Source organism: Heteronotia binoei, chromosome 7 (genome assembly GCF_032191835.1).
Source record: "Heteronotia binoei isolate CCM8104 ecotype False Entrance Well chromosome 7, APGP_CSIRO_Hbin_v1, whole genome shotgun sequence".
NCBI classification, from domain to species: domain Eukaryota; kingdom Metazoa; phylum Chordata; class Lepidosauria; order Squamata; family Gekkonidae; genus Heteronotia; species Heteronotia binoei.
In genome coordinates, this window is record NC_083229.1 from 53,101,705 (window position 1) to 53,125,437 (window position 23,733).

General features: G+C 42.8%; 1 protein-coding gene across 1 annotated transcript in view; it reads right to left on the reverse strand.

Moving 5' to 3' along the window:
* The window catches only part of CRISPLD1 (cysteine rich secretory protein LCCL domain containing 1), a 48,124-nt gene extending 25,636 nt beyond the window's left edge, over window positions 1–22,488 (reverse strand). The window contains exons 1-2 of the mRNA XM_060243624.1: window positions 22,342–22,488; window positions 20,711–21,032 (exon numbers count right to left, since the gene is read on the reverse strand). Of these exons, the coding sequence (XP_060099607.1) occupies window positions 20,711–20,971 (261 nt within the window). The 5' untranslated portion in view covers window positions 20,972–21,032; window positions 22,342–22,488. The remainder of the gene's footprint in view (window positions 1–20,710; window positions 21,033–22,341) is intronic.
* Window positions 22,489–23,733: the final 1,245 nt, after the last annotated feature.

Consider the following 23,733-nt stretch of genomic DNA (forward strand, 5'->3'; position numbering starts at 1 on the left):
TTTTAAAGACGTGCCAAAGGATCTCATAGAAATAGTTTATGTTTATGCTTTTCCTGATGTATATGTATGCAATCATTCCATTTTATCTTTTTTTTAACCAATTTGCTCTGATATATATATCTATATATTTTATGCTAATAAAGGCTAACTTGACTTGACTTGAATATTCCATACATATATTTTACATTGGCTTAGGAATCATGGGAGTCAATCTATGTGCCTTCAAATGTGTGTCAGAATGGGTGATACCAGACGGCTGGTTTGGGGCTGCGTGAGGTCACTCCAAATAAAGCCGGCCAGAAATAGAGCACCTCAGAGCTGCCGGATGGCACTTGAAAAAGGGGCGGGCCGTGGGCACCAGGGAAGCATCTGGAATGCTCACACGTCCCATTCACAGCTCCCCGGATGTTCTTCAGGCACTTCCCAGCCTTCCGGACGGCTGGGAGCCACCTCAGAGGTGCCCCAGCGAAAAGAAACCATTTTTGACGTGGTGCCTTTTTGAGGTGGGTGGATCAGCCCAGAGGACAGGTGAGTATGGCATTGGGACAGCCGCCAGATGTTACCATGTAAATGGTTTTTTTCGGGCACCTTCTGAGGCGTCTCTGGTCTGTGCCAGTCTGTTAGTGGCCAATGTGTATCTAAATGTACACATTATCTGTCCACACTAAATTGTTTTCAGTGGAATCAGCACGGTGATGTAACAAGATAATAACAAAAGTCCGAATACAGGCCCAGAATTTCCATTGTAGTATTACATAAACAAGCAGTCCTGGGAGTTGTGCACAAATGCCTTGGGAAAGTAATGGGATAAACTGAAATTCAGTCCATGCAATACTAAAACGCTGTTGGTTAATAACAAAGGTGCTTAATGATATCTGAGGAATACCTTAAATAAACATTTTCTGGTTTTAAAGGTACCATTGGACATAAAATTTGTTTTGCTGCTACAGACCAACACAGCTGCCCACTTGGATTTATCTTCAAAGGTGCTTAAGGACTGAGGAGTCAGCTGTGCGGGAAATGGTTGCTCACTCCCTGAAGCAGCACATTTGTAACATGGAGGAACTCCTGGATCTTGACCTATAGCTGGAGAAGAAGGCCTTCTCTGTGAAATGTAGCAGTTTTTATCAGCTATGACCATTCCTTTAAAAGTATGATTTGGTCACATTAATCCATGCTTGACTGCATCCAGACTAGATTACTGTAATGTGCTCTATGTGGTGTTGCCTTCGAAAATGGCCTTGAAACTTCAGCTGGTTTGAAATGCAGCAAAAGTAATGCCATGGGTAGGATTCAGAAATCATTATTACTCCGCTGAAAATCACTGGTCTCTGGTTTCCAGAAACAGCCCAAAGTACTGATTCCTACCTTTAAGGGAATCATATATATACAAAGTTCTTAATTTTTAGCAATTTTATGCTGTTAGGTTTTTATCATGTTTTGTAAGTTGCCTTAAGCAAGTTCTCTGGAGAAAAGGCATAGAAAATATCTGTATAAAATAAATAAATAGATTAGCTAGACCATAATGTCAAACATGCGGCCTGGGGGCAAAATTAGGCCCTCAGAGGGCTCCTATCAGGCCCCCAAGCAACTGGCTCTTGTCTTCTTCCTTCTCCCTCTCGGTTCCTTCTGCATTGCTGCTTGCTTTGCAAGGCTTACTCGATTGCATAGGAGCTACAGAGCAAAACTCCTATTTTCTCCATTGATTGAGGCTTCTCCCCCTCCTGGTCCCCTGGGAAGGAGGGAAAGAGCCAGAGCTTCCTTTGCCCAGTTCCCCAAATCCTATGGAAGCAATACAAAGAAAGCATCTTTAAGACCAACAATGTTTTAACCATATTTTATTTTGATGTTTTAACCATATTTTATTTTATTTAAAAAAATCTTTGTGTTTATCTGTGGCCACTATAAAGTTTATATCTCTGCTACCTAATCTTGAATAGGTACACACCTGGTCTGGCCTGACACGGCCTGGCCCGGCAAGTCTCATTTATGTCAGATTAAGCCCACATAACAAATGAGTTTGATACCCCTGAGCTAGACTGAACTGTGGTAGTGGCATTATCTCATACAGGCAGCCGGGGCATATTACTGGAATTGATTGAGGCATTAGGAAACACAGGAGGCATGGTGGAACAAAGCATGTGTAACAAACAGTAAATGGTTAATGCTTTAACCGGGTATGAGAACCTTGAGTAGGCTTCCCAACCCTCCCGCCCTGGCGGGGGACCCCAGGATTTACAGCCTCTTCCCCCGCTCTCCAAAAAAACGGAAGCAGGGGGAGGGGGAAAATGGCACCAAGGAGCGTGGCAAGCCGCCCCATCTCAGAGGAGCAGCTAAGGTGAACCGGAGAAGAGGTGGCAGCAGCGCAGCGGCATCGCTGCTCCGCCCCGCCTCTGAGGTAGAAGAGGCCCTCTGAGGCCCGCTTTGCTGCCGCCTCTTCTCCGCTTCACCATAGCTGCTCTTCCGAGATGGGCTTAGCCTGAGCCCATCTCGGAGGAGCAGTTACGGTGAAGCGGAGAAGAGGCGGCAGCAGCGCAGCGGCATCGCCCGCTCCGCCTCTGAGGTGAAATCAGAGAAGGGGAGGGTGGAGGGAAGGAAGATATTTAAAAAGGTGTGCCGTCCCTTGAAATGCGATGGCCAAAACTCCCGTTGGGGTTCAGTGATGCTTGTCACACCCTTGCTCCTAGCTCCACCCCAGTGTCTCCTGCCTCCACCCCCAAAGTCTCCTGGCTCCACCCCCAAAGTCCCCAGAGATTTCTTGAATTGGACTTGGCAACCCTAACCTTGAGTGACAGGGGATTCAAATGGAATACAACAGCTGAGAGTGGAATTAAGAGAGCCAGCTGATTGTGGAGTGAAAGTATTAGGGAAAGTTAAGAAGAATGAGAAGGTAAGTGAGGATCCTGAATTAGGGAAGTGGGTTGAGTAGCCCTTCTGTGATGGAAATAGCTCCTATAAAGGGGGGGGGTGATTCCTATAGGTTAAGAAGGGAAACTGGAACTTGTATGAATGTTCTTGCCTTCACAGATTTAAGTATTTTGAGACAAAGAAGCTTATGCTTATCTAGGCAGTGATTGTAATTATAGTGGGTTCAATGCAAGGAGGATACAAGATTGCAATGATCATAGCTCTTTTTATTAGTTACAACATGGAACTAGAAGACTGCTCAACAGGGCCAACTATATACACTTCTAGGTTCCCATGCTAGGACGTCATTGGATCATTCAAACCTGCAGAGGGCTCCGGATTGGAGCATGGCAGCAGGGATTTGGACCCTATTGCCCATTGTTCCTGACCCCCCAAGCTCAGTCCTCAAGGCTCCAATGAACCAGGCAGGAGCACAACCAATAACATATACCTAAGTCTACATACACAACAGACCGCCAAAGAGATCTCTCTTCACAGTTTTAAAGAACTGTCTATATAACCAAACAGCTACTTGATTGTGAAAAACTATCTACTGTTTATACAAAGCTCACTCATCCCTGTTGCCTGTTCACTTTCAAAGTCCTAAACCTGATTTCTACCCAACCCTTTTCCTTCAAAGGTGATATAAAGCAGTTTCTTATTTTGGAATTGCCATTAGCCTCTTGTGTGCTACCATCAGACGAAGATAAAAGAAGTATTTTAGTTAGCCTCTCAGTTCCCTAGGCTGGGTCAGCATAGAACTATGTACCTTTAAAGAACTGGTGGGATAGAGAAACAAATAAGAAAGAAAGGAACTGCTTAGCCAAGAAAAAGATAAAAGGAAGTGAAGAATCATTATATATGGCTGAAGGTAGTATGACTAAAGAAATGGTGGCAGTAGGTGACGCCAGAGATGTGGTGGTGTAACACTGACACTGGATGTGGACATGCCTCCTTCTCAGCATATGCAGAAAGAAGCTGGAAAAAAAGAGTGGGATGAGGCCCTGTCACACAGCAGGGGCTCAGGAAGGGCCTTCTAGTGGCTGCCACCACTCTGGTAAAGGTCTGTATAGGAGGACCCAGAGCACCCAAACAACCAGTTATCTGTAACCAAAGACATGTGAGGACCCAGGCAGTTTAACAACAAGAAGTTTATTATAAGTACTCAAACAAAAAGTGGGTAGTAAACTGTTAAGTGCACAATGAATTCAGAAAATAGTAAAGGTTGGAATAAATAAATAAAAAGCCCTGATGCATCTAACTAGATGTTCCCTTCTTGATTCTAAATGGAGTCACCCCTCCTTGGTTAGGGAACCCTCTGGCTGCCTTCTCTACACACCGCAGCCTGTCTGTAGCCTTTCCAGAGGGAATCACCCTGTCTGTAGCTTGGCCTATTTATGCTTTCCTCCCAGACCCTACCCCTCTGGGCAAGTTTTCCTTCCAAAACTGTTTTCACCCAATCAGAGGGTCAGAAGGGATCCTGAGAGATTTAGGCCCACTAGCAACTCCTAGGCAGGCTTCTCCCTGCCTCTAGGCCACACTAGACCATGACAGGCCCAGAGGGAGAGTGATGCAAGAAAATGAAAAGCTAAACTGAAATAAATAAGAATACAATATGGAAATAAAACAGAGTAAGGAAGAGAGCAAAGAACCCAAGGTCAATTAAGTATTAAGGAAACACACAAGTGTACAGAAAAGAGAATTATTTAGTGGAAGTTAGGGCAGAATGGGCCTTACCTTGCAGGCTTTGGTGCATCGAAAATAGCAGTATAATCAGTAGATAAAAGGATGAATGCAAGAAATATTATAAGAAATTCAAGCTCGATTAGCCACAAAAGCTGAAAAATGAAGGATCAAACACTCAGTCTCTTACCTTGCTTAGAAGAATGATGTTACCAATTGAAAAAGAGAAGCTTAAAGTAGAAGTTTAGTGGAAAACATAAATTCTGTCCTTTATACATTGAGTTTGAGATAATGTTCCAACATCCAAGCAAAATTAACTGTAAGACAATTGGAAACATTAGTAAGAACAGAGGGAGACAGAATAGAAAGACAGAATTTAAGAGAATTTGTATACAATGATACCAAAAGTCAAAAGAAAATATCAGATTACCAAGAAAAAAGAAAAGACAGTCCAGAACTGACCCTTAAGAAAGCCCAAAAGTGAGAGTAAACTATGTATGATATTAACTTCAATTTCAGTTATGTTTTTGAAAACAGTAGAAACAGGCAAATCTTTCTTTTTCTTTGGAAGAAAGGTAATACAAATATTTTTGTTACCATTAAATACATTATACAATATATAAAACAACTGTGTATTATGGGCAGGATTACCTGTATCCTCATTCCTTTTTTTTAAAAAAAAGAACATTCTGACCTTAAAAAAATACTCTGCCAAGAAAAGCCAAAATCTGGAACTAGTATAGACTGTACTTGTACAATATTAAATCATGTAGGTCATATATGTAATTCCCATGGTGGCGTTCCCAGGTGGATCAAAAAATCTACAAGGGAGGCACACTTGAATGGGGATATCTATTTCTTCAAACCTGTACAATCCTCAGGTATGGAGGGAAAAAAACCCCAAAAAGTTCAAAATTATATATAAGGGAAAACTGCTCCCAAAGTAACCTGTGACATCTGTGCATAGGTAAATGTCAGACAATGAAAGAAGCAACAATTAACCTGAAGAAAGGGAAGAAGGAATCACACAATGGGAAGGAAGGCATACATTGAGAAGGTAGACAGGAAGGAAAGAAAGGCATGCAATCAGGGAGAGGGGGGGAAAGATGACCAAGTGAGTTAGGGGCAGCATCAGCAGATGAAAGAGAGATTATTTAATCTCCTCATAGGTCCTCATAGGTCTATTTGTTCTCTTCTATTTTGCATAAATTATTCTACTAATGATTCAAGGATGTCATTTTCCTAGAAAACTTTCCTGGGTCACCTTCTACTGTAGGCCATAACTCAGACCCCGTATACCCAATCCTCCTCAAACTTGGAGGTCAAGTAAAGGTGAGTCAAGTGGAGATCCCCAGTGAGTTTGGTGACTCTAGCTTGCACCAGATCCATTCTATATGCTCCTGAACCTGCACCTGTCAAAATGACAGGCAGTCATTTCAACAGGTTCAGGTGTGTATAGCACAGGTTCAAAAGTGTATATAATGTATTCTGTGCAAGCCAGAGACATCAAAGTTGCAGGGGACCTCCCATGAATGCTCATCTACATTACCTCCAAGTTCTGACCCTGCCCTCCTCATTGTTTTGAAGTCTGGTAAACATTTAGATTGAGTGGAAACTGTCTGGAAAGGCATCTGTTCATGAACTGGCATGAACCTCCACAAACAGCCTGAATGTTCATGGAAATTTCATGCTGGTTGACCCGCCACAAACTTCACTTTGCAAACCACAAATTGGCAAAAATCTGTCACAAACATCAGTTCATGAGCTGGTCTGTGCTCTGTGAGCATAATAGTTAAAATTCATTTCAGTGCCATATATCAAATGTTATCCCAATTGATTTCTGACTAAGACTGATTAATACACCATGTAAGGCTTGCAGTCCTAGCTATGTGCTGAACCTGATTTTTCCAGGAAAATGTACAAAACTTCCCCACCAGTGTTTCCTCTAAGCTGAGTTAGTGTGAGCTAGCTCACAGATGTTTAGCCTCCAGCTCACACATTTTTGTCTTAGCTCAGGAAAAATGGCCCCAGAGCACAATAATTTATGCAGTAGCTCACAACTTTAATACCAGTAGCTCACAAAGTAGAAGTTTTGCTCACAAGACTCTGCAGCTTATATTTATGTAGACATATTTGTAACCAAAGCCAGTTGAAGCCAAGAATGCATAGATTCTAACACTTTTAAAAATCTTGCATCCACCACTTCATGAAAGGAATCTTTTTCACCCCTAAGATTGTTTGCCTTTCTCTCCCTAAAGATTAGCAGTGCTTACAAAATGTTCTTCAGCCAGGCAGCAATTTGGATCTGAAGTCTAAACTACCAGATGGCATTTCTGAGGCAGAACAGATAAACTAGAAATCCTCCATTGTTGTTTCCAATTTGCAACTTGAGCACAGAGTATGGTCCATGCACAATTTGTGATACTTTCAGGGTTTATCTCGTCTTTGCTACATGTTCATAAATAGAACAGAGAAAAGAGACAAAAATATATTAGTAACAGTGGAGTAAATGGTGGCAGAGTGCCAGCAACCAATATGAATGGTTGGAATGAGGGAGTCAATTAAAATTTGACAATTGACTTTTGATAGTCTGGTGTAGTGGTTAAGTGTGCAGACTCTTATCTGGGAGAACCAGGTTTGATTCCCCACTCCTCCACATGCACCTGCTGATGTGACCTTGAGTTAGTCACAAGTTCTCACAGAGCTGTTCTTCTCAAGAGCAGTTCTGGGAGAGCTCTCTCAGCCCCACCTACCTCACAGGGTGTTTGTTGTGAAGGAGGAAGGTAAAAGAGATTGTGAGCTGCTCTGAGACTCTGAGATTTAGAGTAAAGGGCAGGGTATAAATCCAGTATCATCATCATATTTGGAAGTGGTCAGAGTGGAGAGTTAAGGCTAAGCCTAACAGGAATAGGACTTGGGAATTAAGCATATAGTGCCTTCTTGACTCACACATGTCTTTTTCTCTTTGTGACCATGATGGGTGGATAGAAAGTGGCTTCAGGCTTCCCCCTTGTACTTGGAGTTTCCTGGAGCCGTTAATAGTTCTGTTTGCTAAATTATGTAACTTAAGTGGCTACATGTATATTTCACAATAAAGCCAATAGTGGCTCCACAGGGTCACTATTGGGCAAAGATCATCAGGAGCAAGGTCATGCATGAGTCTGGGATGCAAAAAACCCCTCCCATTGAATCTCAGATGCAATGTCCTTTTGCCATCCACTAATAAACACAAGAACTTTGTAATATGTGAAGTGATGCAGTTTAAAAGTCTGCCTATGTGCTACCTTGGCACATAGTCTGATGTGGAAATCCCACAATTCCTTGTTTGTTTTAGTGTCAAGTCACAGCTGACTTATAGTGACCCCTTGGAGGTTTCACAAGAAATAACTGGAGGTGGTTTGCCATTGCCTACCTCTGCGACATGACCTTAGTATTCCCTGGAGTGGAGCTATTACCTGTTTTTACCTTAATTTGTGTTATTACAAATACATTTCAAAAAGTAAAACAACCTTGTCTCTGTCTTATTTACTTGCCCCCTCAGTTGTTACTGAGAGGGTAGGCTTTGTACTGAAGCCAGAATTCTGTCCTAGAACATTATTCTCACTATGATCCTTGGTGGAGTGACAAAGGCAGAATGGTGACAAATCCCAGGCTGGTGTTTGGTCAAGTGTAATTTAATATGGACTTTCCATGGGAAAATATCATAACTGTATATGCCATGATATGTATAATTCCAAAAGTATTTGTATGTGCTGTTCTGCCAATTCACAGAGCACACAGGTAGAAAAAAAACCATGGGGGAAACTGATCTAATCATTTATAGGAACAGTTAAAACTCATTATTTGGAGTATTTAATCAATGCACTTTGTATCATGAACAGGGAACCATGCAAATTAAGCAAAAGAACTCAGACCTAGAATAAATGGCATATGATCCATTTTATTAATTACCATAATGGAATGGGGAGATTGTCTGCTCATCACTACTGAAGACAATCAGGCCATTAAATATCATGCTTCCGTCCACTACAATTAACCTTTGGCAAATAAATGTATGTCTCTGTGTGGGTGGCCAGGAGTCTGGAATCACTAGTTGCATGAAGAAATGAAATGTTGGCACACATATAACTTTGACACTTAAGTGAAATGAGGGTTAAGTAGAACTGTTAGTAATCTATTGGTTCTATATATATTTTGCAATTGGTAGTCATACTTTCTAAATTGGGAAACAAATAAATTTAGACAAAAAGAACTCATAAGAATGGGTACTTTTTTTGAATCTAGAATTTTTAGGATTGCTGTTATCAATTCAGGATATTTTTCAGATTCTGGAGTTTTGGGACTACTATTTTTGCCATTTCCTCCATCTCTCCCCACTCCTAAGGCAGAAAGAACCCAGTGAGAGGAGAGGAAACACACCCCAGAAAACAGCTATTTGGTGATGGATGTGACCTTTGAACTCTGCAGGCCAGGACTACTCCTAAAGAAAACAATTATCCTTTAACATCTGAAGGGCACATGTGCCACCAGCAAGCTGGGGGCCTCTCAAGTACATGAGTTTAAGTTTAAAGGTAACATTTTGAATGCCTAGTCCCAGTCAGCCCTGTCATAGCTTCTTGCTCCCTGGAAGGCAGAGGAAACCATGATAGAGATATTATCTATGGAAGTAGAAACTCCAAAGGCCAGGTCTTCACTTAGAATATGATGGTCCTTTAATATTTGTCAAGGGCACTTCCTCTCTCTTCCTCTCTGCTCCCCCACCTCCCAAGATCCAAACACTCCTGAAATTCCAGGGGACACATTATCATTTTTCCTAGAAATTTATGAGTATTTAGGTAATTTTGTATATTCTCAAACTGTTGGGAAACTAGAGATGTGAAAGCCTTGGGGGGGAGGGGTTGGGGGAATGTCCCCCCCATTTTTTCCAGAGATTTTTTTCATTTTCCAATGAAAAAAACTGCAAAGTTGGGGAGCACTGAAAAAACCCTCCTATGAAATATTTTCATTTTTAGAATGAGTAAAATGCTTTCAAAGACAAGATGGGCATGCTTGAAACATATGCAGTCCTTAAATACAAGATGTACCTAGAACACATGAAGCTGCCTTATACTAAATTAGACTCTTGGTCCATCAAGGTGAGTATTGTCTACTCAGACTGGCAGCAGCTCACCACGGTTTCAGGTGGAAGTTTTTCACATCACCTACTATTTCTTTAATTAGAAAACCCAGGTTTGAACCTGTGATCTTCATACCAAGCAGATGCTCTACCACTGAGCCACAACCTTTTCCTCAAAGGAAAAGAAAGGATACCTAATTTTCCTAAGGGCAGGTCTTTCCTTGCTTCTTTTATCCTTTTGGCCTGACTCTTCCCTTGTGGTTGACCTTTTTCACCTCTCCACTATGGCACATATAGCCACAGACTGGGTAACAAGAAGTTTATTGCCCTATATTGATGGAGGAGATGATCAAAAGGAGATGTGTCAGACACTCTGCCAAAACCTAACAGGAAAATTCTGAACATTTCATTAACAACTGACCTCTCTCTCAATAGTAGCCACAGAAGGAAGAAGAAACATCTAACTGAAACTGCATCTTGCTGTGCAAATAATATTTTTGATCTTTTGTGTGACCCTTTTTCTGATGAACAAATATATTTTATGTTATTAAACACAAGGGTTACATTTTCTGTTTAACTCCTATTTTGCTACTTTTCAGATAGCAAAAATTAATGTATATGGGAAGGTTGCAAAGGGGACATTAACTTGCAATTTTCTCTCAACAATTGAGTGCATTTACAGTTTTACTTGCAGAAAACTTAGACATCTGTAACTTTTAAATTTTTTGCCTCCGTCTTCACTGTGGAAGACGAGAACTTTTTGCCCGCCCCAGAACCACTAATTTTGGAAGGGGTGTTGAAAGACCTGAGTCAGATTGAGGTGACAAAAGAGGAGGTCCTACAACTGATAGACAAATTAAAAACTAATAAGTCACCGGGTCCAGATGGCATACATCCGAGAGTTCTGAAAGAACTCAAAGTTGAACTTGTGGATCTTCTAACAAAAATCTGTAATCTTTCATTGAAATCTGCCTCCGCTCCTGAGGACTGGAAGGTAGCAAATGTCACCCCCATCTTTAAAAAGGGTTCCAGAGGAGATCCAGGAAATTACAGGCCAGTCAGTCTGACTTCAATACCAGGAAAGTTGGTAGAAACCATTATCAAGGACAGAATGAGTAGGCACATTGATGAACACAGGTTATTGAGGAAGACTCAGCATGGGTTCTGCAAGGGAAGATCTTGCCTCACTAACCTGTTACATTTCTTTGAGGGGGTGAACAAACATGTGGACAAAGGAGACCTGATAGATGTTGTTTACCTTGACTTCCAGAAAGCTTTTGATAAAGTTCCTCATCAAAGGCTCCTTAGAAAGCTTGAGAGTCATGGAGTAAAAGGACAGGTCCTCTTGTGGATCAAAAACTGGCTGAGTAATAGGAAGCAGAGAGTGAGTATAAATGGGCAGTCTTCGCAGTGGAGGACGGTAAGCAGTGGGGTGCCGCAGGGCTCGGTACTGGGTCCCATGCTCTTTAACTTGTTCATAAATGATTTAGAGTTGGGAGTGAGCAGTGAAGTGGCCAAGTTTGCGGATGACACTAAATTGTTCAGGGTGGTGAGAACCAGAGAGGATTGTGAGGAACTCCAAAGGGATCTATTGAGGCTGGGTGAGTGGGCGTCAACGTGGCAGATGCGGTTCAATGTGGCCAAGTGCAAAGTAATGCACATTGGGGCCAAGAATCCCAGCTACAAATACAAGTTGATGGGGTGTGAACTGGCAGAGACTGACCAAGAGAGAGATCTTGGGGTCGTGGTAGATAACTCACTGAAAATGTCAAGACAGTGTGCGTTTGCAATAAAAAAGGCCAACGCCATGCTGGGAATTATTAGGAAGGGAACTGAAAACAAATCAGCCAGTATCATAATGCCCCTGTATAAATCGATGGTGCGGTCTCATTTGGAGTACTGTGTGCAGTTCTGGTCGCTGCACCTCAAAAAGGATATTATAGCATTGGAGAAAGTCCAGAGAAGGGCAACTAGAATGATTAAAGGGCTGGAGCACTTTCCCTATGAAGAAAGGTTGAAACACTTGGGACTCTTTAGCTTGGAGAAACGTCGACTGCGGGGTGACATGATAGAGGTTTACAAGATAATGCATGGGATGGAGAAAGTAGAGAAAGAGGTACTTTTCTCCCTTTCTCACAATACAAGAACTCGTGGGCATTCGATGAAATTGCTGAGCAGACAGGTTAAAATGGATAAAAGGAAGTACCGTATTTTTCGCACCATAAGGCGCTCCGGAGGATAGGACGCACACAGGGAAGTAGGAAGCACGCTGCCCTCGCCACAGCCGGCACTCACAAAGCGCTGCGTTTGCGGAGGGGGCGGGTACTTCCTACTTGCCTGTGCTCCTGCCTTCAGCTGTGATGTTTAAAGCAAGCGCTGGGATCGGAGGGGGGAGGGAGCGATCCCAGCGCTTGCTTTAAACATCACAGCTGAAGGCAGGGACACAGGCAAGTAGGAAGCACGCTGCCCCCTCTGCAGCCGGCGCTTGCAAAGCGCTGGGGCCACATGGAGCGATCCCAGCGCTTGCCTGAAGAAGATGGAGCCAGGCAGGCAGGCGCGGGGAAGCGCCGGATCAGAGGAAGAGGCAGCAGATCGCCCCCCCCCCCCCCGAAGATACGTACCTTCGGACTATAAGAAGCACACACTTTCCCCCCCACTTTTTTGGGGGGGGGAAAGTGTGTCTTATAGTCCGAAAAATATGGCACTTCTTCACCCAAAGGGTGATTAACATGTGGAATTCACTGCCACAGGAGGTGGTGGCGGCCACAAGTATAGCCACCTTCAAGAGGGGTTTAGATAAAAATATGGAGCACAGGTCCATCAGTGGCTATTAGCCACAGTGTGTGTGTATATATAAAAAAATTTTGCCACTGTGTGACACAGAGTGTTGGACTGGATGGGCCGTTGGCCTGATCCACATGGCTTCTCTTATGTTCTAATTTTAATATGCCAAATAAATTATAAATGATGAATTTTGTGTTGTCAGTAAAATTATGTAAGGTTTGATAGGATATGTATTTCAATTTTCCCCAAATTTCCATTTTTTCACACACACACAAAGGGTTCCCCCCCACCACCATGGTTTCAAAATTTCTAGAAATTTTACACCTCTACCCAAAACAGCAATTTTATATAGGTACATTGAAGGGTACACCACTAGTTCATAAGTTCGTTACTATTATGCTGCTCCTTTATAATAACCTGCAGCTACGCCTGGAAAAAGCTTAGTCAAAATGATTTGAATCATTCATCCTCCCAAATATTTACGATAGAGCATGGTAACAATCTTACATTCAAAGTTCAGTTACAAAACTGAAGTCACAGCAATATATCTTAGGAAATTATTTTATAAGTGTGACCCTGTTTTACGGCTGTAGGTGTGCCATGATGTTCTTGAAACCTGTGAATTAAAATATTACAGCTACTATGTAAGCTTTAGTGGTCAGCAAAGATTTCTTTATGCATTCAAAAGCAAGCTCCATTTAGACTTTGTACATTGCATGTTGAGTGAAACCTTCTGAAAATAACGCTTCACAAAAGCAATTTTGACCAAACACAAACTGCTATAAGTGATTTAACCATCCGTGCTTTAATAAAGGGATATTTCAGCAAAACAGGAAGCTCTTCAGTAAAGAAGGAAAGGGAATTTGCATAATAATAGCATCGTTATATTTTTACTATATGCAATCAACATGAGTTGTAGCACTTTTGACATTTGAAGTATGAATATCTGCACACCAGCCTTCCAAACATCTGAAAGAATGCAACAATCACTTACGAAAAAGCACTATGATCACAATATATTGCAGTCATATAGAAATACCCCATTATCTTCCATCTGTTGGGTCCTGTGCCCAGTTTATTTAATTCAGCAATGGTAACTTTGATAATAGTTTATGCTAGGAACATTACTCACTATGGTCAATGACCAGACTGTCAAAAGGCAATAACGATTTCTGAAATAGGTGAAGCTGAAAGATGAAGTGAAGCCAGTTACCACAAAAATCTATATACTAACTGAGCAATTCTAAATGGTAAAATTTCTCTGAATCCAGGCTTGGGTTACATAAACTTTGAAAAATGGTATCACAGCAGTTGGTAGTGAGCTACAGAATGTATGCCAAATTCTTCTGCTTTAGTTATAGAGCCTTAGAAGTCCTGATTCTGTGGCTTCAGACAACTCCACCCAAGCCAGTCCCACTCTCCATGTATCAACACATCTGCCATCTCTAAAGCTTAATTCATATGCTGCTGAAATGGCATGGCAACTGAAGGGAAATACTGTAGTGGGAAGGAATTATGTCATTCCGCCAACCAATGTGGTTCCTGTCTGTCTGAAGACATTTCCAGAAGGACAGAGGACAAGAGTGAGAACATGCAAACAGTTCCCGTGCTGTTCCAGTAACACAGGAACACTGTAAACCTGTGCCTGGAGCCAAATTTACAGTAATAACTTTTGGAAGCCTCGCTAAACATTTTGTTTATCTAGGCATTTGTAAATCATTAATGTGATGATTCTGCCTAATTTAATTGGTTATAATATTATGTATACATTATACAGCCATTGTTGTTTGGGTCTTCATGTTGCTACTTTGGTGAAGCTGAAAGCTGAACCACCAAACTCTTTGGCTTGATTTTAAGGCTACCATTGATTTCTTTTATTATAATTCATTGGTTGAATATGTTTTATTAATTGGAACCTGATTCAATATCTCTGTTGAGAAAGTGTACAGAAATATATTACACAATAAATAACTGCAGTGACTCCCACATCACTGAAAGTGATGTGCGTACCGTCCAGATTATTGATCTTACTTCCCTGTACCACTTGATAGGCAGGTAGCAGAATTCTGCACAAGCTGAAGCTCTTTAAAGGTGCTTCAAAGGAAGCTCTCTAGTAGTATATTATCAGTATCATGTAAATGGGACCATACTACAATAAAATGATCAGTAGCTGGCTCTTGTTTTTGAAGTTACAGCTGTTAGCAAATGGGATACAAAAAAAAATGTCCTGCCTTGTAAGGGTTATCTTCATTTGATTCCAGGGTCTTCCTGTGTTGCTGCTAAACTCTTCTCAGGAAGAAATGTTAAGAAATGGTATCAAGAAAACTCTCCATGGCTGGGTCCAGACCTGCACTTTAAGCTGACATAGGGACGGCTTGCAGATGGATCAAAAAATCAAATTTAAACATGCACATTTGCTGCCCATTCCATTTCCATACTCACCCCGTCCTTAGGCATCTCTGTCATGGCTCAAAAAGCTACCATTTCTGAAGTGGTAGAAATTTTTTTGCACTGCACAGCATCTGCTTCAGCAGGCATCTGAACAACGGAGCACGCATGCAAGGCACATTCGTGGTGTGAACCTGCCAGGCCGCCCCAAGCTGCTTCTGGCTTTTTAAAAAAAAAATACATTGCTTCCAAGCACACAGGCGCATGAGCACACATGCACACGGTAAATAAATGAATGAGGAAAAAGAAACTCCAACCAAGCTACAGGGATGGCACATGACCACCATCTGACTGTCCCGAAGTGCGTCCTATGCGGGATAGGGGTACTTTTGCAGGGGAGTGTGTGGATGGGCTTCACGTGCTCCATTTCGAACCGGCCAAATTTGGGACGCCTCCGGTGTGTCCCAAGCGTCTGGTCTGAACCTAGCCCATGTGACTGGATCTGCTCAGTGAAGATTTCAAGTGCTACAGCAGCTATTTGGAGCATTTTTCAGAAGTTTCCAATAATGAAGGAACATTTCAAACTAACTTTACCTAGCAGTGCAGGAACAGGGGAAGATCCTGCTAGTTAACACCAGCTGTATAATGCAGCTGTATATACAGTCTGGGCACACCAAGAAGAGTGAGCCAAAAAGCTCCTGTCCTTCAGGGAGAGAAGGCATATCTGCAAATCAGAAACCTCTCCTCCCTTTCTTGTTTGGTTTGTTTTTATCCATGTGCAGGTTTTTTATTACTCCAAGGGACAAAAGTAAATACAAATATTCTAAATTTTTTTTAAAAAAATACCTTCCATAGACTATTACACAAATTAGCAGTTAGTATATAGCAGTTGAAAGGACAAGAGGAGGGAGAGGAAATGGTATCTCAGCAATTAGAAGAGAACCCAACACAGGAGGAGGGTTCCTAGAAAAATGTAACCCGGAGGAGAAAGAAAATCAGGAGATGTTCTGAGCCCATGCTGCTCAGCAATAGGTTCCAGGATCTCCCCACAGTAACTGATTCTGAACCATTGGAACAAGGGCTACTTTCCCAGCCTCCACGAAGCTTGAAGAAAGTTTCTCAGGATCCTGTGGATAAGCCCGGAGCTTCTGCTCCGCAATATAGGAAGAGAAAGGTGGTGGTGTTTGGAGACTCCTTGCTCAGAGGGGTGGAGCCCAAAGTGTGCCGACCGGATTTGTCATCCTGAGAGGTCTGCTGTCTGCCGGGTGCACACATCCAGCATGTGACAGAAAGGATTGGAAGCCTACAGATTACTATCCTTTCTTGCTTATCCACGTGGGAATGAACGATACTGCCCGTCGTAGCCCTGAACGTATTAGAAAAGACTATGTGGCTCTGGATCAGAAGGTGAAGGAGCTGGGTGCACAGGTAGCACTCTCGTCAGTGCTTCCTGTTGAAGGCCATGGCTTAGGACGAGAAAGAAGAATACTTCAGATAAACGACTGGCTACATCGATGGTGTCGTCAGGAAAGATTCGGATTTCTGGACCATGGCTTACACTTTCGAGACGGTGGTCTTCTATCGGGAAATGGCTTGCACCTCATGGCAGTAGGAAAAAGGTTGTTTGGTAACAGCCTTTCTAACCTAATAATGAGGGCTTTAAACTAAATTGTATGGGGGAGCGAGACAATAATTCAAAACCTCATATGATGCCAGAAACTGAGGATAAGAACATTTAAGATTTGCAAAGAGTGGCGCATACGCTAGGTAATGTTAACTTGCAGGCTTGTACGGAAACTAAACCCTCGGGATGCATAAATCGTGGATTCCGATGTCTCTACACTAATGCACAAAGTATGGGAAACAAACAGGAGGAACTGGAAGTCCTAATAAAGGAAGGAGACTATGACATAATAGGCCTTACTAAAACTCAGTGGGATGACACTCACAACTGGAATATTAGGATTCAGGGGTACAACTTATTTAAAAGGGGCAGGCAAATAAGAAAGGGAGGAGGCGTAGCAGTATACGTGAAGGAGGTATATACTTGTGAGGAAATATGTGAATCTGAGCATGGCAGCTCAGTTGAGAGTCTCTGGGTAAAAATAAAAGGAGTAAGAAATAACAGTGATATTATTGTGGGGAATCTGCTATAGACCACCAAGTCAGGCAGAGGACTTGGATGAGATACTCCTACAACAGATTGCAAAGTTCTCCAAGAGAAGGGATACAGTGATCATGGGAGATTTCAGTTACCCGGACATCTGTTGGAAGTCCAACTCTGCTAAAAATGAAAAATCGAATAGATTCCCGACTTGTCTTGCTGACAACTTCTTTTTCCAGAAAGTGAAGAAGGAAACAAGGGGATCTACTATCTTGGATTTGATTCTCACCAACAAGGAAGAATTGATCGAAGAAGGGGAAATAGTGGGCACCCTGGGCAGTAGTGACCATGTGATTTTGGAATTTACAGTCTTCGGGAAGGGAAAAGCTATAGTAGTCAGACTTATAGGTTGGACTTCAGAAAGGCAAACTTCAATAAACTTAGAAGTATGCTGGGTAAAATCCCATGGTCAGAAATACTTAGGAGGAAGGGGTTCAGGAGGGGTGGGAGTGTCTTAAAAGCGAAATACTGAAAGCGCAATCACAGACGATTCCTATGAGAAGAAAAATTGGGAAAAGCCTAAAGAAGCCGAAGTGGCTTCGTAAACAGCTCTCTAAAGGCTTGAGAAATAAAAAAACCTCCTTTAGGAATTGAAAGGAGGGCCTTATAACTTAGGATGAATATAAACAAATCACCAGTGCTTGTGGGGAAAAGTTAGGAAAGCTAAAGCTCAGTACGAGCTTAGGCTGGCCAAAGATGCTAAAAACAACAAAAAAGGGTTCTTTTCTTATGTTCAGAGTAAGAAAAAGAACAAGGATATGGTAGGCCCATTGTGAGGGCAAGAAAGTGAAATTGTAACAGGTAATGAAGAGAGGGCGGAACTGCTCAATTCAATTCCTACTTTTCCTCAGTCTTCTATTCTGAGGGAAATGGTGCTAAACATGGCAAAAACAGAACATATAAGGAGGGTATGAAGTTCCAACCTAGGATCAGTGTAGGGGTAGTACATAAACACCTAGTTTCTTTAAATGAAACTAAGAACTCAGGCCAGATGAATTGCATCCAAGGGTTCTAAAAGAGCTTGCTGACGTAATTTCTGAGCCTCTGGCTATTATTTTTTAAAATTCTTGGAGAACAGGAGAGGTGCTGGAAGATTGGAGGCGGGTCAATGTTGTCCCCATCTTCAAGAAGGGAAAAAAAGACAATCCGGGTAACTACCAATCCGTCAGCTTGACGTCTATACCTGGAAAAGTTTTAGAACAAATCATCAAACAGTCGGTCCTGGAACATTTAGAAAGAATGGATGTGATTACTAAGAGCCGGCATGGTTTTCTCAAGAACAAGTCATGTCAGACTAACCTGATCTCTTTTTTTGAGAAAGTGACTATCTTGCTGGATCAGGGGAATGCTGTTGACATTGGGTCCGTTCAGACATACCATTAGTGGCGACACAGCTCCGTCTCGCTGACGGATTAAATGTGTTCATTCAGACATCCACATCTGGCAATCGAGCGTCATACAGGGTCATCCCAGCTTGCTGTGCCTCAATGCCGCATTAATTTGACAGCGCAGAAAGTCCGGCCCTTTTTCAAAAAAGCGGCACAAGATTGGCTTTTTCCTGTTTGGACAGCTCACGTGCCCCTTGGAATGTTTACCGCCCCTCCCACCTTTTTTTTAGAAAAAAGCCTCAGCAGACATGCGCATTGCCAGATCATCCGGGAATGTGAGGTGACGCTTCTGCTTCTCCAATCAATTTTAACAGAAAGGAAGAAGGCATTTTCATCCACCAATCTTGGTACCCAGCTCTGCAAAACACCCTACAGACTATAAATTGCAGAAAGTCTCAGAACAACCAGCACATTCCACAGAACAATCAGCACAGTCAACAACCATCTTCCTTATCTTCAAACCCCTTCCAACCTTCCCAGCAATTAACACAGAACAATGGTCACATTCAACAGCCAGTTTCCTTATCACTACCCTTCCAGGAAGCCCCACCAAACAATGGGCACATCCACAAACCAATTGCCCTTTCATCACACCCCCTCCAGCCTACAAATAGCAGCTCTCCAGCAGCCCTGGCCCCACTCAATGCACAGCAGCCAAGAAGGTCTGAGCGCCTGCTCCGGCTGCAATGCCACTGAGGATGTTCTCCGCAGCTGAGAACGAAACGTCTGGAAGGAAAACTTTCTCCAGTATAACACGGCACTTGATCCCGAAAGATTCTACAAACCCTAATGATGTTACCAGCCGTGAAAACCTGAAATCTTTGGTAAAAATAATTGTTACAAAACAAATGTTTCTCTGTCATTCTAACCTTCTAGTGCAGCGTTTCCCATTTGCAGGGTCACAACCCGGTACCATGCCACACAAGCCTCAATATCAGGTCACCAGGGCGGTCCAACAGCCCCTGCCCCCTCCACTCTCTATTTATTTTTGGTGCTGCATGCCACACTGTGTTCCAGCCCTTGCCCCCCATGCCACCTGTAGCACTCAGAGAGCGCTACAGACACTGCACACTAACCAGAAGCCCTCCCTCATCCCTCTCTGATGTTCAGAAACATCAGTGAGAGCGGTGAAAGCTCCTGGCCAGTGCTCAGTATCAGTATCGCTCCCTGATTGTCTTCCGCCCAGTGGACAATCAGAGAGCGATGCTGAGACTGTGCGCTGACCAGAAGCCCAACCCCATCCCTCTTTGATGTTTGGAAACATCAGAGAGGGCGGAGAAAGCTCCTGGCTGGCACACAGTCTCTGTATTGCTCCCTGAGTGTTCTCCGCCTAGACCATCGGGAAAGAACTGGGTCATGGGAGGGAAAAGTTTGGGAAACCCTGTTCTAGTGATAGCTCCAAAGAGTTAACTTTTGGAGATGAACCATAAGTCCCCCAAACAATCAAATTAATTGTTCTCTTCCCAATCCTCACATGCAAATTATGATAATTAATCCCATCAAGTACCTAAATTAAGATTACACAATACTGCTGTGTGCATGGAATCTTGCATATCTCACACAAAAGCAGTAGTCTGTTCACTGGTCAGAGAACTGGGGGTTGATCAAACTTCACCTCTCTAGAAAGGCTTAACCTCTCACAGGAAGGACTATGTATGTATGCTGCTGTGTGTTTCTAAAAATCATACCAGATAGCCACAGTGAAAAGCAAAAATTCATTCTGCAGACACATTTTTCAAAATATGAGCTTTGTATGGTTTGTAATTACAAATTTGGGCCCTACAGTAATATGTGAGAACTGTCTAACATGACATTATCCAACACTGTATTACAAGACTTTCCAAGGACCTGTAAATTTTGGAAATAATTTAGCCAAAGTTTTTTTTTAGCGTTACGTCATTAAATTTCATTGGAGCTGTGTAACTATTTCTAATTAAATCAATAACACTAAAGAGTATTTTTGGTTCAAAGACTTAATTTACAAGTCCTTGAAAATATTGTGTTACAATGCTGAATAATGTCATGTTGGAGATTCAACAAATTAATTTTCACAAAATCTGAAATGAAGAAGACCTTTCACTATTTCTGGAACAAAGTATAGAGTCCACAAGAAAAAGACATGTTCCGATGATATGGTATCACTTCATGCAATTCAAGAATTAAACAAGAAGGCTAGAACAGACAAACATCAAGCATAATATATATATATATATATATGTTCTACAATTCAAGAATAATTTAATTTGTACTTTCTGGAACCCAGCAGCAATACATTCTTACCATGTATTCCATATTTGAAGCTTGTGGATACACCTGACCCCGCAATTTATTATGAAGATCCAAGATACTTCGCATATCATTGTCTGTGATAGCCCTTTTCCCTCTTTGCTTAGCAGTCCACCATTCTCCATCCTCATCCATGTATTTTTCCAGCAGCTTTTCAAAAAGTGTTGCATTGGGAAGTACCATGGCAGAAACTGCTTGAGCTATACATAGCAGAGCAGTTACTTTGAACCATTCCTCTACTACTTGTTTCATCATGAAAGATCTCAAAACTCCTCTGGGATAACTCCAAGACAAAACCTTCTTTCAGGTCTGCAGGCTGCAATGGCAAAAGACAGTGAGGTGATTTTGAGGTTTAAGGGCTGTCTTGAATTAATTAACCAAGCAACAAGAGTCTTTAAAGGCCAGTATACCAAGGTGGTATCTAGGGAGACTAAGGAGCCAACTTAAGCAGACACTCAACAATGACACTGCGGGCTTGAAACGATAACATCTTCAAATTCATGAAATAAAGTGTACTCAGCAGGCTGTACTTCAATGCTCATTTGAGAGAACGCATGAAAGAAACTCATTTTCCCCATGAACAAACTAAAAGGAGCTAGTCAAAGAATTAACTAATTAATTCTGTCCTTTTACAATACCAACTCTTCAAAATATTTTTAAACTGCAAGATAAATTTAAAATAAGTATATAGAGTCCTTTAAAAAAAAAAGCAGCACAATCCAGCCAAAAGCACCAAATTCAGTGGGAGAGAAACCAGTAGCACAGTGTTGGCTGGTTTGTGTCATACTTTGTTCCACATTACAACAGAATTCAAGACTTCTAAAATGCCTAAGTCACAAGTTAAGTTTATCTTGCAGTACAAGGAATAAATTACTTGACAGGTTTTCAATTAATAACTCAAACTCTATCGGTGTTCTCAAACATTCTACCAGCAAATCTTTTGGACAGTTCTTTGGATGCAGCTCTGCAATAGTTAAGCAACATATAACTCTCGCAGAAATGAGCTCAACTTGTAGGTATTAAACTGTTATTTCAAAAGGACTACTTAGTTTGAAAAGACAGCAATCACACCAGTGTTTCCTCATCTCTGTTCAAAACCGCATGCAGCAAGGAGGAGGAACAAAATTCTTCCAGCACTGAACAATATCATGTATCATTTTAGAGCACAAATTGATTTCAGTGGTTCCTCTCCTATGAATATGAATTCCAAGAGGAATCCTAGCCTTTCTACTTCAGTCACATGATCCTCTTTAGCTCAAAAAGTGTTTTCCCTTATGCTGAAAGAGCCAGTCCTCCATAAGATTACATATTTGATATAAGGGCATTTTCGCAAGCCTTTACCAAGTTCCATTTTTGCCTCACTTGTCTCAGCAGGCGCAATTTCCCGCGAGAAATGCAGCTGTAGAGAGATGACTGTCAGGCAATCGTCACTCCCCTCCTGAGCACGTTGGTCTCTAGGGCAGGAGAGAACAGCTAGCTGGCTCGTCCCTCAAGGTCTCCCCTCACTGGTGCGTTGGTCGAACTGCAGTTCAGGGGCTCAGTTTTCTCCAGGGACGTTAAAGGGAGGGGGGGGGAGGCTTTGGGCGACAAGGAGAAGAGGGCGCAAGAGCTCTGCTCTCTCTTACCTCGGCGCCTTTGACAAGCACCTCTCCGTCTGTCTTGCTCAGAACCAAGCGCGCCTCCTTCTCCCTCAGGTCCTCTCGGGGGAGGTTTGCAGCACCCAACAGGGAAAGGCGAGTTCCGGCCCTCAGAGAGCCGCGCGAGAAAGAGGCCGGCGGCAGAATTTGCTCCTCCGAGTTGCTGCCCCAGTCGCCGGGCCTCCGCTCAGCCACTATCTCGGTTCTCACGCGCTCGACGTCCCTTGCTTTCTCGCAGCACAAACGGCGTCTTCCCGCCTCCAAGCTGCTGCCAGCCCGAGGAGCTCAACGCTTCTCCCTTGTGCCGGCTCTGCTACCAGCCATTTATCCCGAGCTCGAAGGGCGCCCACCCCCACCGTGACGCGCCCCGGCCATTCACCCCTCCCCAGCATCCCGCCGCCTGAGCCGTTGCGGGTGATGCCGGGTGGATGCCGCCGCCGCCGCAGCAGCTCACGTCAGGGGCCTCAGGGAGACTCTCGGTGTGATGTCAGCCAACGACCCGAGCAGCGGCGGGTCAATGGACAATTATGTTAGCTTATGTGGGAAAGGGAGATTCTAGGATTTACCTGGCTGGCCCCAACGTGACCCTCTCAGACGCTGTTAGTAAGTGCTGTTCTATGACTCTGAGGATGTCCAGAGAAATGACAGGCATTCAGCAGGATCCGAGCATGAAAATGCAGCAAGGGAAGCTGTACCTGTTGGATTTTGTCTCATGCAGGCATTAGAGATAGTCTCATGCAGGCTTTGCCAGATCAAAAAGCTCAGGTTTTGCATTCAGAAAGTCCCAGACTCATTTCCTGGCATCTTTCCTGTAAAGTTCTCAGGCACAGGCAGAGTTTTCCAAACACCTATCACCTAAGACCTAATAGCTGCTTCCAGTCAAAGTTCTAAATAGAGTAGACCAATCGTCTAACTCTGTATCTCAGGGGTCTTCAGACTTTTTTGAGCCTCCCAGAACCTTTGGAATTCTGAAATGGTGTTGTGGGTGCAGCCACAAAATGACTGCCACAGGAGGTGGCACCAGCTATAGAATGGCTGTTGCAGCTTACCTTCAGTCATACAGTCCAGATATGTGTGCTGCTGCCAAAGTGCAGTCCATCATATTTCCAATGGCTCATCATAAGTCTTGCAAGGCCCCACCCACTTTTTAAAAACCCTTGGTGAGTGCCAAGAAAGGCATTGGTGGACACCATGTTGGGCACCCCCTGCTGTAGGTTCATACATTATGTTTTAAAAAAAAATATATAGAAACCAAACAATTTGTGGAGTGGCTGTAATTGTTTATTTATTTATTTAATGAACTTATATCCCGCCCTTCTCACCGAAGTGTCTCAGGGCGGCTCACAACATAATGATTCATACAATTCCATTTAAAACATT